The sequence below is a fragment of the Pecten maximus genome, chromosome 11, assembly GCF_902652985.1.
Source record: "Pecten maximus chromosome 11, xPecMax1.1, whole genome shotgun sequence".
NCBI classification, from domain to species: Eukaryota; Metazoa; Mollusca; class Bivalvia; order Pectinida; family Pectinidae; genus Pecten; species Pecten maximus.
Window position 1 is genome coordinate 2472759 of NC_047025.1, and position 16074 is coordinate 2488832.

Genomic DNA, 16074 nt, shown 5'->3' on the forward strand with positions numbered 1-16074 from the left:
AAAAACTTCCCAAAACACTTACGAAAACTAAATTTCGCATGTCACAAGAAAACTGTGTGACAACAGATAAATGTCACTTTGAATTACAATTACGACAAGGACACTAAAATAGTAATGTACACGCCTTATTTTTCCTCTCCTCCATTCAAGTACTGTTTGGTTTTTTTTTTAGCAATTTTGGAGGACCTACAACTGTTTACAGTCATCACAGAGATGACAGCTCGCTAAAACATGTCGAATGAAACAACAGGATAACGTCATTACTACTAATGGTATCGTCCTATTCTTTTTATTTTGAGTACTATCCGTCACGTCCTCCAGTTCCGGACGGCCGTGACGGATATTAGAATGTTTGAACTCTTGTAAAGGTGTGAGTTGTTCGCCTTTATGCTTCCAAGGCAGCTTCTATCGGACTTCTAAATATGAATATACATTGTAGAATAATTGTAAATTTCTGTATTCAATTTGATAGAGTGATGGGTACATCATATTCTTTCAATGATTACAGACACAAAATTCATCCAAACGAGCATTTTACTAAACTAAATTAGGTGATCATGGTCATTTCAGCGTTTCTATTTCCTTGTTTACGGCGTGGTATAAAGTGCCGATTTTGTTTAGGAATAAATTATTGTCATTACCACCGAAACGTGCTTGAAATTAAATTTTCCGATCCATTCACTGTTAATGTAAACAAACAGACGCGCCACAGACTACACTTCCGGTTCTGCCCCTACCGCTGTGACATTTTTCGTCTGTACAGGAAAGTGAAACCATGGAGGGAGCAGGAAATGGCGGTTATCGGTAGTGTAAACACCTGTATAGGGGGAGGGTGATGATGGCCGACATATGGCAGGAAGTTTGGGGTTAATTCGGGACGTTCGAATCCACTTTTTTTCCACAAACCACTGCGAGTGCGACATGAAGATAAAAAGTTTTGATTAAAGCTGGCGGCCTGTGGAACCTGGAGTGCGGAGTAATATCGGGATCCGGGATCCTGGTCTAAACCATGCTGGGCATCAACTTTTTTTTTAATTCTGATAAAATGTAAAGGACGTCATATGGAAGGTACCAATTACTCTAGTGTAAACTGATTTTATCCTGTTTAATCAAAACACTGGTTAATGCTGATAAAAATTAATCCTTTCTTTTATTGTATAAAACACTTCATGACTTTGATTCTTTGTTTGCATTTTTTTTTTTTTTTTTTTTATTATTATTATTTTTTATTCATTTAGTATATACAAATATGATATATTGATATATATTAATCTATATGACTATCCTTTTCTACGATAACGTTCACTTGAAAAACAAGAGTAAATATACTGGTCATCAACTTGCAATACTAGTCATAGTATATGTATAAATGTATATATTTTAGTATAATATTTCTTTGTCATGGAATCAAATTCTACGTTTTTGAGATCAGTGACATTTATGCAGCACAGATCTTTAAACTCGTGTGGAAAATACATAGATAAATAACACTCAAATGACCGTGTACATCTGGAAAAGCTGTGAAATTTCACACATTATAAAGAGACACCCCATATCACAGCGCCACTGTGATACCAGAGTTATCTAACCCAGCGTTATCGCCCTTATCGCCGTACAAAGTCATATCGACGCTTTCAACGCACCCAGATTGCAAGCATCTTATCTATCCTGATGTGTCACCGGCCATTGACGACAGCGTGTTGTTTGGAATTCAATTTGATTTTTAAAGTTATCAGGCAAAGAGAGAGCAGGCCGGATATCAGACAAACTCGGCATGTCCTTATAAGATTTTTCAATATAAATCTGCATTATAACAAACAAGGTAAATTACTTTAGTAAGGTTTAAAAGAAGTTTGATTACGCGATTGTACATTTCACACTTGTGTTTGAAAATATAACGATCTTCGATTTTCGCGGTGGCCGAGTGGTTAAGGTGTACCGACACTTTATCACTAGCCCTCCACCTCTGGGTTGCGAGTTCGAAACCTACGTGGGGCAGTTGCCAGGTACTGACCGTAGGTCGGTGGTTTTTCTCCGGGTACTCCGGCTTTCCTCCACCTCCAAAACCTGGCACATCCTTAAATGACCCTGGCTGTTAATAGGACGTGAAACAAAAACCAAACCAAAAAATAATGATCTTCCTCGGTATAAAGCCTGTTATCAAATATTTTATATTTTGCTGCCTTAGTTAATGTTTCACAATTTTAATGGAACACGACAGATAATTTTTTTGGATATTTAAAAATTAAAATTTCATTTTTAATTTTAACGTTAACTTTTGAGATTTATTAATTCTTAGTTAATTTCTCTGTGATTATATTCCAGATAACTCTTCCTTTATATCAGGTTAAAGTTCAAATTCATTTTTATTTAAGTATCAAACACACAATACAATTTCTTCGTAAAAGTAAGGCATGTCCATCCAGTAGCGACTTATTAAGACGCTGTGATATATATAATAAAATGCAGTCTAAAATACCGTACACTTAAAGATTATTAGGTAAGAATATTCTATGTTATTAAAAGTAGCTACGTTATGTTACATGATTAAAAGCTGAGAAAAATATTTCTTTACATATTCTATTTTCAGTGAGCACAGTCGCCCCTTTCCGATTTCAAAGGAAAGTGACCAAGATTTGATGTTAAACAGCATACCTGATTTCTCTCTCAATTTAACGTTTATTATTAATGGATTTCACTCATGGTCCTGTCGTTAGCTAAATTCAGCTATTCTTAAAGTCTTAAAACATCAATGGTCTGTTGAGAGGTAGTGAACGTCCATCCCATGTCACCCCTCGTAGCCAAGTTACCGGAATATTTGGATATGACGGAAAGACTCGAGTGGTTTTCCGATTAATATGGTATTCCGTTAGGGCCAAATTTCCAATATCGCTCCTTCGCTCCTTCGACCTAAACGCAAAGGAGCGAAAACATGATGGCAAAGGAGCGAAAACACGATGGCGAAGGAGCGAAAGGGGCGAAACCACAATGGTGACGTTTCAATGACCACTCTGTCACACTCATCAGACAAATAACCAGTGTAAAGCATTTGCGCACTGAGCTTTTAAGTGTACGAGATTGTAAATAAATCGACATGTCTTTCTCGTCCACACTACAATCTGTGTACAGTGATATGGCAAACTGTGTACAAGACGATTCGGGTGACGAGAAGTCGATTCGGGTGACGAGAAGTCGATTCGCCTTCGCTTTGTTTGATGTGCGAGCGAAAGTATATGGGCCCACTCGTCCCGGTTTAGAACCAGTCCACTCTGACTTGTCCAGATGGCTTCCTTCACCTGCCACTTGAAAACATTGTTCTGTCTGTCAATCACTCAAGTCAATGACGTGACTCTATGATGTTACACAAACCTTGGATTTGATCTGTGATCTGTAATTGCGGTTTATTGATATAGGACTGATTTTTTCCGACCTGATCTTGTAAACTCCCCCGCCATCTTGGGTTTCTACGTCTTTTTGGTGTTCTCGAAGACGGACTCCAAACCGTCTCCTGGTTCTCGCATCCGAATCTATAGACATTTCTCGAGTTCCATGGACGCGATAAAACCTCTGGATCGTTTAGGATAATCCCTTTATGTACGGGATGACACACTCAAACTATAGGTGTTTGTGTCAGGTAACCCACTTATAAACTACAGGTGTGTGTGTCAGGTGACACACTCATAAACTACATGTGTGTGTCAGATAACACACTCATAAACTACATGTGTGTGTGTCAGGTAACACACTTATAAAGTACAGGTGTGTGTGTCAGGTAACACACTCATAAACTACAGGTGTGTGTCAGGTAACACACTCATAAACTACAGGTGTGTGTCAGAAAACACACTCATAAACTACAGGTGTGTGTGTCAGGTAACACACTCATAAACTACAGGTGTGTGTCAAGTAACACACTCATAAACTACAGGTGTGTGTCAGGTAACACACTCGTAAACTGCAGGTGTGTGTCAGGTAACACACTCATAAACTACAGGTGTGTGTCAGGTAACACACTCATAAACTACAGGTGTGCGTCAGGTGACACACTCATAAACTACGGTGTGTGTCAGGTGACACACTCATAAACTACAGGTGTGTGTCAGGTGACACACTCATAAACTACAGGTGTGTGTCAGGTGACACACTCATAAACTACAGGTGTGTGTCAGGTAACACACTCATAAACTACAGGTGTGTGTTAGGTAACACACTCATGAACTACAGGTGTGTGTGTCAGGTGACACACTCATAAACTACAGGTGTGTGTGTCAGGTAACACACTCATAAACTACAGGTGTGTGTGTGTCAGGTAACACACTCATAAACTACAGGTGTGTGTCAGGTAACACACTCATAAACTACAGGTGTGTGTGTTAGGTAACACACTCATAAACTACAGGTGTGTGTTAGGTAACACACTCATTAACTACAGGTGTGTGTTAGGTAACACACTCATAAACTACAGGTGTGTGTTAGGTAAAACACTCATTAACTACAGGTGTGTGTTAGGTAACACACTCATTAACTACAGGTGTGTGTTAGGTAACACACTCATTAACTACAGGTGTGTGTTAGGTAACACACTCATAAACTACAGGTGTGTGTTAGGTAACACACTCATTAACTACAGGTGTGTGTTAGGTAACACACTCATTAACTACAGGTGTGTGTTAGGTAACACACTCATAAACTACAGGTGTGTGTTAGGTAACACACTCATTAACTACAGGTGTGTGTTAGGTAACACACTCATAAACTACAGGTGTGTGTTAGGTAACACACTCATTAACTACAGGTGTGTATCAGGTTTAAAAATCATGGGCGATTCTCAAAAATAGAAGTCAACGCCCGTCAAGTCCGAATATTGTTCGCATGTCATTAATCTTAAAAACACAAAGTTAACATATTCTTTAATCTACTTATAAAAAATGTGTGTTTGAAATTAGTTTCTCTTAGCGATATATTAGGGACAAGTTTTAAAGCAAATACAAAATATGTAGCTACAAGTATTGTTCTGTGTAACATTATAACATTGTGTTTATACATTATAACTTTGTGTTAATACATTATAACTTGCAGGTAGGGCGTAAGAATGTTGTACCTGCTGCCCCCATTGCATGATCGTAAGAGGCGACTAAACTTGGGATCTTATCTTTTCTCTTCTTTCTGAACAACTTTCTTCTTCCTAATGTCTCCCTTGACAATGCCTCACTTTTGGTCTTCAGTTGAGCGTTCGCCGCTGTGAGGAAGGTTTTGGGTTCTGTCCTCTAGCCGAGACATACCAGAATCTTTAAAAATGGTAGTTGCTACTCCTGCTTAGCGCTCAGCATATTTGGAGTGGGACGACTGGTTGGCCCGTTGTCAGTATAATGTGACCGGGTGGGGTGTGCTGCTGGGTGTCTTCGGCAGTATGCTCCAGTGAGATAGCACTTTAAATCGGCAAAAGTTCCGGCCTATCACAAGGAGACTTAACACGAACATACCACAGCCTCCCATAACACACATACGCACTCGCCACACGCATACATACCGCACGCACGGGATGCCGTCCTTAAATGACCTTAGATGTTAATAGGACGTTAAACAAAATAAACCAAACCAAACCAAACCAAATTATAACTTGATGTTCATACATTATAACTTTGTGATATTACATTATCAATTTGTGTTAATACAGAGTACATTATAACGTTTTGTTAATACATTATAACTTGTGTTAATACATTATAACTTGATGTTAATACATTATAACTTTGTGTTAATACATTATAACTTGATGTTAATACATTATAACTTTGTGTTAATACATTATAACTTGATGTTAATACATTATAACTTGATGTTAATACATTATAACTTTGTGTTAATACATTATAACTTGATGTTAATACATTATAACTTGATGTTAATACATTATAACTTGATGTTAATACATTATAACTTGTGTTAATACATTATAACTTGATGTTAATACATTATAACTTTGTGATATTACATTATCAATTTGTGTTAATACAGAGTACATTATAACGTTTTGTTAATACATTAAAACTTTGTGTTAATACATTATAACGTTTCGGAACACCACATTTGCCCAGTCTCAGCTTCAGTTGTACTTAGATAGCTAAAACATCTGTATTGGAAAACATTGTGACACATATATTTTCTATACCATTATGGTGGCGAAAAAAAAACGTTAAAAAACTTTTAGACGAAAATGTGCCTGATTCTGTTTTAACCATATTGGTGGTATCTAGTTCCCTAGTAAGACCCTAACGATCCTCAGGTCCCCGACACATGTTCGCCAGACTCTGTATCAGCCTCTTGTCTCTCCGTTGTCATGGTAACCACTCCATCCTCCACACGACGGCAGTGTGTCACTGTGGCTTCATATCGCTCCGCAATCTGTGCACGTGCCGATATAACCCCGAGTAAGTCACACAAGCCCACGTGAGCCCGAATTTATTCTTTTTATAAACCTTATAGTTTCGGAGTATTCCATTCACATTGATACAAAAAATTCCACATGTTTCTGAATTTCGTCGTTATGGGGCCTAATTATTTTTCCGGGTCCAGCCTTTGTCAAAAAATTGTTTTATTAACATAAGTTTAATTTAAACTTTATATACAAGACACCGATTCTGCCGCTTATGAAGGTTCTAACCGCATATACTGAACACATTACTGCCCGGTGCCCACACAAATGTTAAGAGGAATTTTACGTTTCGCTTAATGGCGAAGTGATTATATACACTTAAATCCTGGAATCATGTTTTGGTTTCTATTTCAAAATACTTGCTTTGAGGAGCCACTATTAAGAAATAGCTTCAGACATCCGTCATAAGAACAGTATATATAATTATCCTTGCAATATACATAAAGTCGTTTTAAAAGCCCTTGGAATGTTTATGAAACACAGGGAAAGTCCCTGAAACCGTTGTTTGTCGACCGTTTTAGACTCTAGGGCGGCTTCTGTTGGTTTTAAATATCCAAATTTTGATGGTGTTCGCGTCGTGGACATAACAAAGTCGTAATTCATATTTCCTATATGACAACTTAAGAGTTAAAGTGCGGCCGTAAAACACGTACGATAAAAACTGTTATCAGCCTTTTGACATAAAAAGAAAGAATTTGATAAGAACGTAAACTTTTGAAGAAAATTGACAACACACATTCTTCGCGACTTATATTTTTAAGTTAAATAAGAAAACGTTGAAATACATCAGCGTTCTTTAAGAGGACGAAACCGAAACCTAAGAAAGGGAATACTGATTAAAAAGTTTATAATCGTACGAACCGTGAACGAAAATAGGCCCGAAATAACAGTCGCCATTCTCCAACAGAAATTCCATCGCTTTATTACAAGGTTAGTCCGTCATGAAAGGCGGAGCTAAGAACAATGCACTTTTATATGTATACATGAAAGACTTCATACATTTCATCTTTTAAAAAGTACATTTCAATGTGCTATTATTGTAAAGGTATAATATAACTATTCAATAACTCCACTTCCTGTGATAGAACCATGGTTGGCTATTAATCTTCCAAAATGACGTGGTAAATTTTTTTCAAAATATTCACAAAAAAAAATATCTTGATAAAGGATGATACAAATTTTAATTGTAATGCATGCAACGTCTTAAAGATTCGATTGAAAAATTTAATTTAAAAAAAGGAAGGTTCATTTTTTAAACTACCCATTACTGGCGTGAAGTACATTTCAATAGAGATATGATATGACTTTTTAAAATATTATTTTACGTTTCATATCAAAAGGCGATAAGAGGCACAGTATCTACGCTGGTATCCCGCTATGACAACTACTTTCCAAGACATTGCTGGGTGTATTGGCAATTGATGAGTCATGTCCATTTCTTTTGGGTGTATGTATGAGTTGTCATTGTGTTTTATGAAAACAGTGACGTTATCCTTTGATAAGAACTGATTTTTTAAATGTAAATTATCTTTTACATCATCGGCTTGATGTTTGTCTCAAAGATAATTGTACTTATCAAATATATTTTAATTAATTGTATCGACACTCTCTGTAGAGCTGCATGTCTTCACAGATATGTTACATGCTATACATGCTTATTAGAATAAGACTGAGATTCGACAAAAGGCCCATGGGCCTGATATCAGGTGGCAGTACCCCAATCTGAATTTTTCAATAGTGTACGATTCAGATGAACATTTTTTGTAACCACGTCATTGTCGAAGAACGATCTGAAAATGTATGAAGAAAATAATTTCAACAGACTAATCATTTTTATTTCTGCCAAAAACAAAAAAATAGACATCGCACGAGCCATTTTTACTGCGTAAAGAACGACACAACATTCTATGAAATTTTAATCTACAGCCATTAAATCGTAAATTGATAGTCTATGGAGAGTTTATACTGTAGTGCATTCTAAGGTTTCATTATTTTGATTAATGAGTGTTAACACAGGTGTTGATTTGAAACGTTTTTATTTTTGAGTTGTTGTTGTGTGAAAATAAAAGTCAGTTATGTTAGGAAACAAAAGTCATTTGCAGTCATGTTACTTGTCATTCAACAAAGCACAGACTTTGTCACTTACATCAAACACAGATTTTGTCACTTACATCAAACACAGACTTTGTCACTTACATCAAACACAGACTTTGTCACTTACATCAAACACAGACTGTGTCACTTACAACAAAGCACAGACTTTGTCACTTACATCAAACACAGACTTTGTCACTTACATCAAACACAGACTTTGTCACTTACATCAAACACAGACTTTGTCACTTACATCAAACACAGACTTTGTCACTTACATCAAACACAGATTTTGTCACTTACATCAAACACAGACTTTGTCACTTACATCAAACACAGACTTTGTCACTTACATCAAACACAGACTTTGTCACTTACATCAAACACAGACTTTGTCATTCGTTTTGTCACTTACACCAAACATATATTTTGTCATTTCCACTGAACATTGTCACTTACACCAAACACAGATTTTGTCACTTACACCAAACACAGATTTTGTCACTTACACCAAACACAGATTTTATCACTTACACCAAACACAGATTTTGTCACTTACACCAAACACAGATTTTGTCACTTACACCAACCTCAGAATTGGTCACTAACACTAAACTCAGATTTCACAGAATTCTCACTTACATCAAAACTCAGATTTTGTCACTTTCACCAAACACAGATTTTGTCACTTACATCAAAACTTAGATTTTGGCACTTGCACTAAACTCAGATTTCACAGATTTTGTCACTTACATCAAACACAGATTTTGTCACTTACACCAAACACAGATTTTGTCACTTACACTAAACACAGATTTTGTCACTTACACCAAACACAGATTTTGTCACTTACACTTAACACAGACTTTGTCACTTACACCAAACACAGATTTTGTCACTTACACTAAACACAGATTTTGTCACTTACACCAAACACAGAGTTTGTCACTTACACCAAACACAGATTTTGTCACTTACACCAAACACAGATTTTGTCACTTACACCAAACACAGATTTTGTCACTTACACTAAACACAGAGTTTGTCACTCTCACCAGTTTCCTTTCCTGTAAACCCCTTAAGTATCTACCCTGTCAGGACATTATACTCCCCCGTGTGTTTTGTCCGTTACGACATGGTCAGGCCCTTTTCCGACCTTTTGTATACTAAAGTAAGAATGTTTTGACAACTCTGTAAACCAACGTATGTGATGTTTCGTATGTTCCCGAGTTTATACAACACAAACCAGTCACCAGACAGGAATTTATATAAATACTCGGGCCAGGAGATCAGGGATGTTCTGGACCCCGGACATTGAAATACTCGTATCTGATTATGGTTTGTGAAGCATGTAGATAATTGTACAATAAACGACATTGTTTAGAAATTAAAGTTTACACAAAACACAAAATGAAGCAAGGATTTTTTTTTTTTTTTTGCATATTCATCTTCATAAGTTGATTTACTGACGATGCAAAGCGAAACTAGCTCTGATAAGTATTCAAAACTTGTGCCATGCGATATAGCGGAATCCCCAATTCCGGTAAATGTAATACCATTATAAAGCTGATGAAAAGTAATTTGTTTAAACACGGACACGCAACCATACAAATATAATGCGATTTTATCATTTTAACAATAGCCAGACGGGATCTGATGTCCCGAATGGTAGCAGTTACACCGACGTTAGACATTCTAGCTATTACAGAAAGACCATCGCATGTGAATTTTCACCAAAACTTTCTCACAACAAGCATAAAGGCGTGCTGATAAGATCGTGTACGGTGTTCACGGTGACCTAAGCTGGTGAAGTAAACACTCGCGCGCGTGCTGTCAAGGCAATTCATTCAAAACCTATCTCAAGTCTACCGCACTTAGCCGTCGGTGGCTGGTAGAAATTTGAGTAGACCCCTGGACACCCCCCTCCTCCCCGCCTCTAGTAGCTCCGCGGAGCCGACGTACACACTCCCTGATAAACAAAACATCGCCAAGAAAGCGAGTTGTTCATTTGCCACTTGTTGAGTGCAAAGGGGGCTGCCGGTCTCGAGCCGTTACCGCGTGCGCACGAGCACTACTGTAGTACAACACTTGGAACTTTACCAAACTCGTGTAGGGTGTAGTAAACCTGTAGCCATGCCGCGGGCATTTCTCATCACAAATCGGCGATATTTATCCAAAAGACATTCCACATCTGTCCAGCAATCGGACAAAACGTTACCAAACGTTCAATTTGAAGTTATCTACCAAAAGAATATTGGTAAGTATTTTTATTTTTTCAAAAAGTTACGAAACATGCAGATTTTTCTATGAATTTTCTGTTTACTTTGTATGTATGTATCTTTAGCTGTGTGGGGATGGCATCTTGTTTTCCATGACCATCGGACCTCAGTCAAAAATCACTTCTTATAGAACATCGTATGGTATAACAATAGATAAATGAAAATAATTGTCTTCCTTGATCGGTAATTAAATCATAGATGACTTCATTATGCAAGAAATTGTTCCAGTATGGTAGTTTTCTGCCAAAGATTAAAATGTCGCTAATATCTTGTTAGATCATATTCACGCCAATTATTTTTAGGTCTAGGTCTAATTAATTCCATAGAAATAAAATTTTCAATATTGCATTATTTTTCGGTAACGTACGTTTCCTTACTTCTGTATGTCACGAAGCACTGATTTTGCAATTACTGAAGATAGGCTGAAGAATACCACATCAAATGTTGAGTAATATCGTAAAAACGAAATTTCCACCAATTGTCCATGCCGATCTGAACTTAAACGTTATGCAACTTTTATCGTTGACGTAATCTATCATTAAAAGTTTAAATTATTATATCATCGAATCCAATAAAATAAAATGATTATTGAATATAGAGAATCAAATATTGCTTGTCGCGATGAAACACTTAGTTGTTTTTCGGAAATGTTTATAAAACATATCATATGCTTATTGGAAAAAAAATGAAAACGTTCCTTAAAATCACAATGAAAGTGTTCGTTTTCGTATGTATTCGTCTTCACCTAAACGTTGGTTTCTTGACTATACAAAATTAATTTATTGACAAAATGACAAAACTGTACCAAAACTATGACCAGATATGACTCGTTATGATTGTACTAAAAATGAGTCAATCTTCTTTAACGAAAATGCACGTGAAACCAACACCCTTGGTCTTCTTTAATGTTTTCCTTGACGGGAAAGTTTCTAACTTTGTAAAGAACTATACACACCGGAATCAAAAAGAACGGTGCCGGCACTTGTTCGAGGAGGGTAAAATGCTGCCAAGAGTACAATTGGTCACGGACATTTGTGTTCTTTGACCAAGTTTCGTGTTTCCTTTGTGGGTCCCTGTCTGAGCTTCAGTGTCGGCACCATTACTCTGGTAAAGACCCCAGTAATAGTTAATTACACCATATTGACATTTTAATGATTCACACAGTTGTAGGCGTATATTAATAATTCCTCAAACAGGTATACAACTTTCATATTGTCTTTATAGCCCCTGTATTCTGTCTTATTGTCGTAGAACTTTAGCTAGAAGCATTGTAACGACACTAAACAACGCTCAAATGAACTTTGAGGATCACGCAAACATGAAGAAATAGATCTTCCTGTGCCAGCATCATTTCATGCTATTTTGATGTGGTATATTTTAATGATAGAGGTAATCAAGGTTTTATAATCGGTAAACTATTACTAAATCTCGTTTGCGAAATAGATATGGAAATTGGTTTATTAAGAAGGCGAAATGGCAAAATACAATTAGTCTGCACATGTGTAACATTGGTAGGATCCATACAGATTCTATCCTCCCCATTACTTTCCTCCCTCCCAGCTCAACCTAAACCCCCTCCCTCAACCCTTTCCATATCCCCCTCCCCCTATTCCAGCTCCTCCGGGCCCCCTCCCCTCCCAGTAACCCCTCCTCCCAGCGCCCGCGCAAGGCTCCCTTTGTTCGATGGGAGGACAGTTTCTCGACTTACAGTGCCTTACGCTCGGTAATGGCATTTCAATAGAAGTCACGTGACACATAATCTGCCATTCATAATTTGTTTTCATTTGTCACGAGTTAGCGAGAGGCAGCTCTGCTACTGCTCGTGGTATAACCAGTAGGGCCGTTAATGGCCTCCCGGCACACTGCAAAAAGGAGTCGGCAAAATTTAGAGATAATTACTGTTGTAATTGTTTGTAAATATAGGTAGATTACATTTGCTTCCTACCAACAAGTCTGCGGTGTATATTTCGTTATTATGATAGATAATTAACCTTGGTCAACTTAATTATTCCCCAGTACAAACATGACAATTCCCAACACACACATCAGTCATAGCTTAGTCATTATATATATATACACAGCCAGTGTACAAGGATAACATTTCAGATAGTCTGAGTCTAATAATGATAATGTTGTCAAAAACATTGGCCAAATATGACATCAGGAAAATTCACTGGTAGATTTCATCTTGGTGAGGAAGCATGCAAAGTTTAGGGATGTTATCAGAAAATTCTTTTGTTAAACTACAGAAATTTATAAACTGAACATAAATTTAGAAGATTTCATGAAATTTATTTAAACCAACAGATGAATAAAAGGGATGGGGGTACTTTTATATCGTATAAGTCATATAACTATCTAAACCTTTTTTTGTAAGTAAGTAAAAAACAACAACCAAAAAAGGTCGCCATTTTGTCTGTCGAAGCCAAATCATGAGGTTCAAATCAAAGTGTTACTCTGTGTGACGTCATAATATATGTCAAACAAAAGATTATGACAACAATTGAAAGACGGTTTGTAAATGTTTAACTGTTTCTGTATAATAAATTTGCAATATTAATATTTTAGCCATATCCTTAATCGGCTGTTTTGTATTACAGATGTTTCGCCGGTGTCGTCAAGCCTGCCGCCTCCCCCTCCCCCGCCCCACTTATCGTCTGACGACGGCGACAGTGACTACAGCAGCTACACGTCATCGCCTCGCCATGAGTCCAGACCGGACTTGTCACCCAAAATGGATTGCCGATTCGACTGCTCCGACCACATTTCACTATTATTCGATTTCATCAACCAAAGTCCGAGAAAAACAGCATGCAAAGACTTTTATGAACACGAGTCCGAGGCCGTGCGAGTACTAAATTTTGACGAGCCAGATTATTCCTCTTGCACAAAAGTGTTGTCACCTTTGCAAGAGCTGGTGCATCAGCCGTTCGGACGCGTACCTTCGGATAGCTCTGGACTTACTGACTCTCACATATGTCTGGAGTGCGGAAAGCGGTACAGTACGTCAAGCAACCTTGCACGTCATCGACAAACTCATCGCAGCGTAAGTGACAAGAAAGCCAGGAAGTGCCCCCATTGTGAGAAGGTCTATGTGTCTATGCCAGCATACAGCATGCACGTTCGAACCCACAGCCAAGGGTGTGAGTGTATGTACTGCGGAAAGCGCTTCAGTCGACCATGGCTGCTGCAGGGGCATATTCGAACACACACGGGCGAGAAACCATTCTCCTGTCCAAAATGCGGCAAATGCTTTGCAGACAAATCAAACTTGCGCGCGCACATTCAGACGCACTCACCGGACAAACCATATATCTGTGGCCGGTGTGGCAAGGCTTTCGCCCTGAAGAGCTATCTATACAAACACGAGGAGTCGTCCTGTATGAGAGGACAGAGGAATAAAAAATCAGTGGACCTTGACGACATTGTGTCTGAACCGGAAGAACAAAGAATAGTACCTAGTCAACAATCATCAGACCCAACAATGATGCCGGTTTGGTAACTATGGATACCGTCGTTTGACGTTGAGAATTTAAGATAACTTTGGCCTTTTACTTGGACGAGTTTTCTGCTGACCAATAATAACATGCGAGGATTATAGAGGACCAATCAGATTTTTGTATTACGTCACTTTTTTTTTGCAAATGTTTGTATTGTTTCTACAGATGAACAGTAACCTTTCAATAAGTATCCTTTTAAAGATACTCAAACATTTCCGACATTTCAGCTTCAAACTATTCCTTCTAACACAACATGGAGATTTCAAAACATATTTTAACTGTAAGCATTCCAGACATCGCTTTGATACTGTAACGAATTTCATCCATCATTTTAGGTAGAATATTTCATAGGGCACGTTAAACTTTATCAATTCACATTGTAATAGAATATAACATTTATTTTAGTTCTGATATTTTTTCAAAGTAGTAAAGGACGCAAATCCTTTCTACTGATGCTATGTTTATTTTATCCAAATTGTTTTGGTGTCAACGATACAGATTTTATTATATTTATTATTTTATCCTGCGTTCAAACAAAACAATATATTTGTTTACATGTTACTAATATTGACGTAAATTTGACGTCATTATCGGGACCGATGACATCACGATTGGAAGTAAAATAGTGACGTCATACGTTATATTTTGATACTTTTGTTGACTCATATTTAGGCGTGAATTACAGAGGGCAATATTTTTATTCAAACCATTTTGAAATTTACTAAGACTTGTTCATTTTTCTCATGATCACTGTCGACAATATCACATCAAATGCGATAAATAATCAGCTCAAAATAGTTTTCGTCATTAAGACTTGTGTACTACGTGTGATTCTAGATCACGCGCGCGCATTCCCAATCACTGTTTTTTTCTGACGTCTAGATCAGTAGTGAACGACTCCATTCGTTAAAAAGGTGCTATTTTGCTACTTTCCTTGTAGAAATGTTTTTATTTATCATATTGATAAGAAATGGCAGCATGGTTAATGTATTTGCATATGATGATGGTGTAAAAGAACATGTAGCCTTGAGCCATGAATCACAAATCGATAAGTGACTCAGTGTGCCTCCAAATGGTTTCAACAACTGCAGCGATGCTCTACCTACCCGACTGGTAAGTTCCCACGAGATATCGTCAATGTTTGTTGTTCCACTTTGGCCAGCATTCAAGGCTATCTACTTACCTGCTTCTCTATACACACAATATCTAATTATAGTTTTGCCTCATTCTGAGTCACACCAGTTATGACGTCATGTAGAATTATTTTTAGATGACCAATGAAAATGACTTGTCTGTTTTTTGAACACACCTTCGTTTTTAAAAACAAAAAAACGACTTTAATTGTTTTGCATTGATGTTTTCTCCCGAATTATGAATATGTTAAATCATCATTTACCTTTGTACATGATTCCCTCGGTTAAAGTTTGTAAATGAGGGCGGTTTTGTGTTATTTGAAGCTTTCGAATCTTTGCTGTGTCTCGATATTGGTGTGTTGTTTTTGTAAGTTTCCGTATATTTATCTGAAGTAAAAATAACTTATTCGTTTGTATGGCGATTTAATTTATACCATTATGGACTTGATGTAGCAGGAAAGAACGACTTGTTACTATTTTTGGTAACAACAATAGGAAAGGAGGTCGACATATCAAAGATAAAAACCCTCATCATTTTTTTATTTTTTTTTTTTTACCCTAGCAATTTTATGCGTTGCTAGCTATGCATCCTTTTTTAAAAACTATTTGGCATTTTAATGCAGTAAAACCTC

At 37.2% G+C, this 16074-nt stretch overlaps 1 protein-coding gene across 1 annotated transcript; it reads left to right on the forward strand.

Moving 5' to 3' along the window:
• The first annotated feature begins 10563 nt into the window (after positions 1-10563).
• LOC117337951 (zinc finger protein SNAI2-like) lies at positions 10564-15211 on the forward strand. The gene is made up of 2 exons (XM_033899110.1): positions 10564-10787; positions 13410-15211. The coding sequence occupies exons 1-2, from the start codon at positions 10664-10666 to the stop codon at positions 14309-14311; spliced, it is 1026 nt and encodes a 341-aa protein (XP_033755001.1). The 5' UTR covers positions 10564-10663; the 3' UTR covers positions 14312-15211.
• The last annotated feature ends 863 nt before the right edge of the window (positions 15212-16074 follow it).

Coding starts and splice junctions, on each gene's coding strand:
- LOC117337951 (XM_033899110.1), top strand. CDS start 10,664: ATGCCGCGGGCATTTCTCATCACAAATCGGCGATATTTATCCAAAAGA. Junction 10,788..13,409: donor TATCTACCAAAAGAATATTG/GTAAGTATTTTT, acceptor TTTGTATTACAG/ATGTTTCGCCGGTGTCGTCA.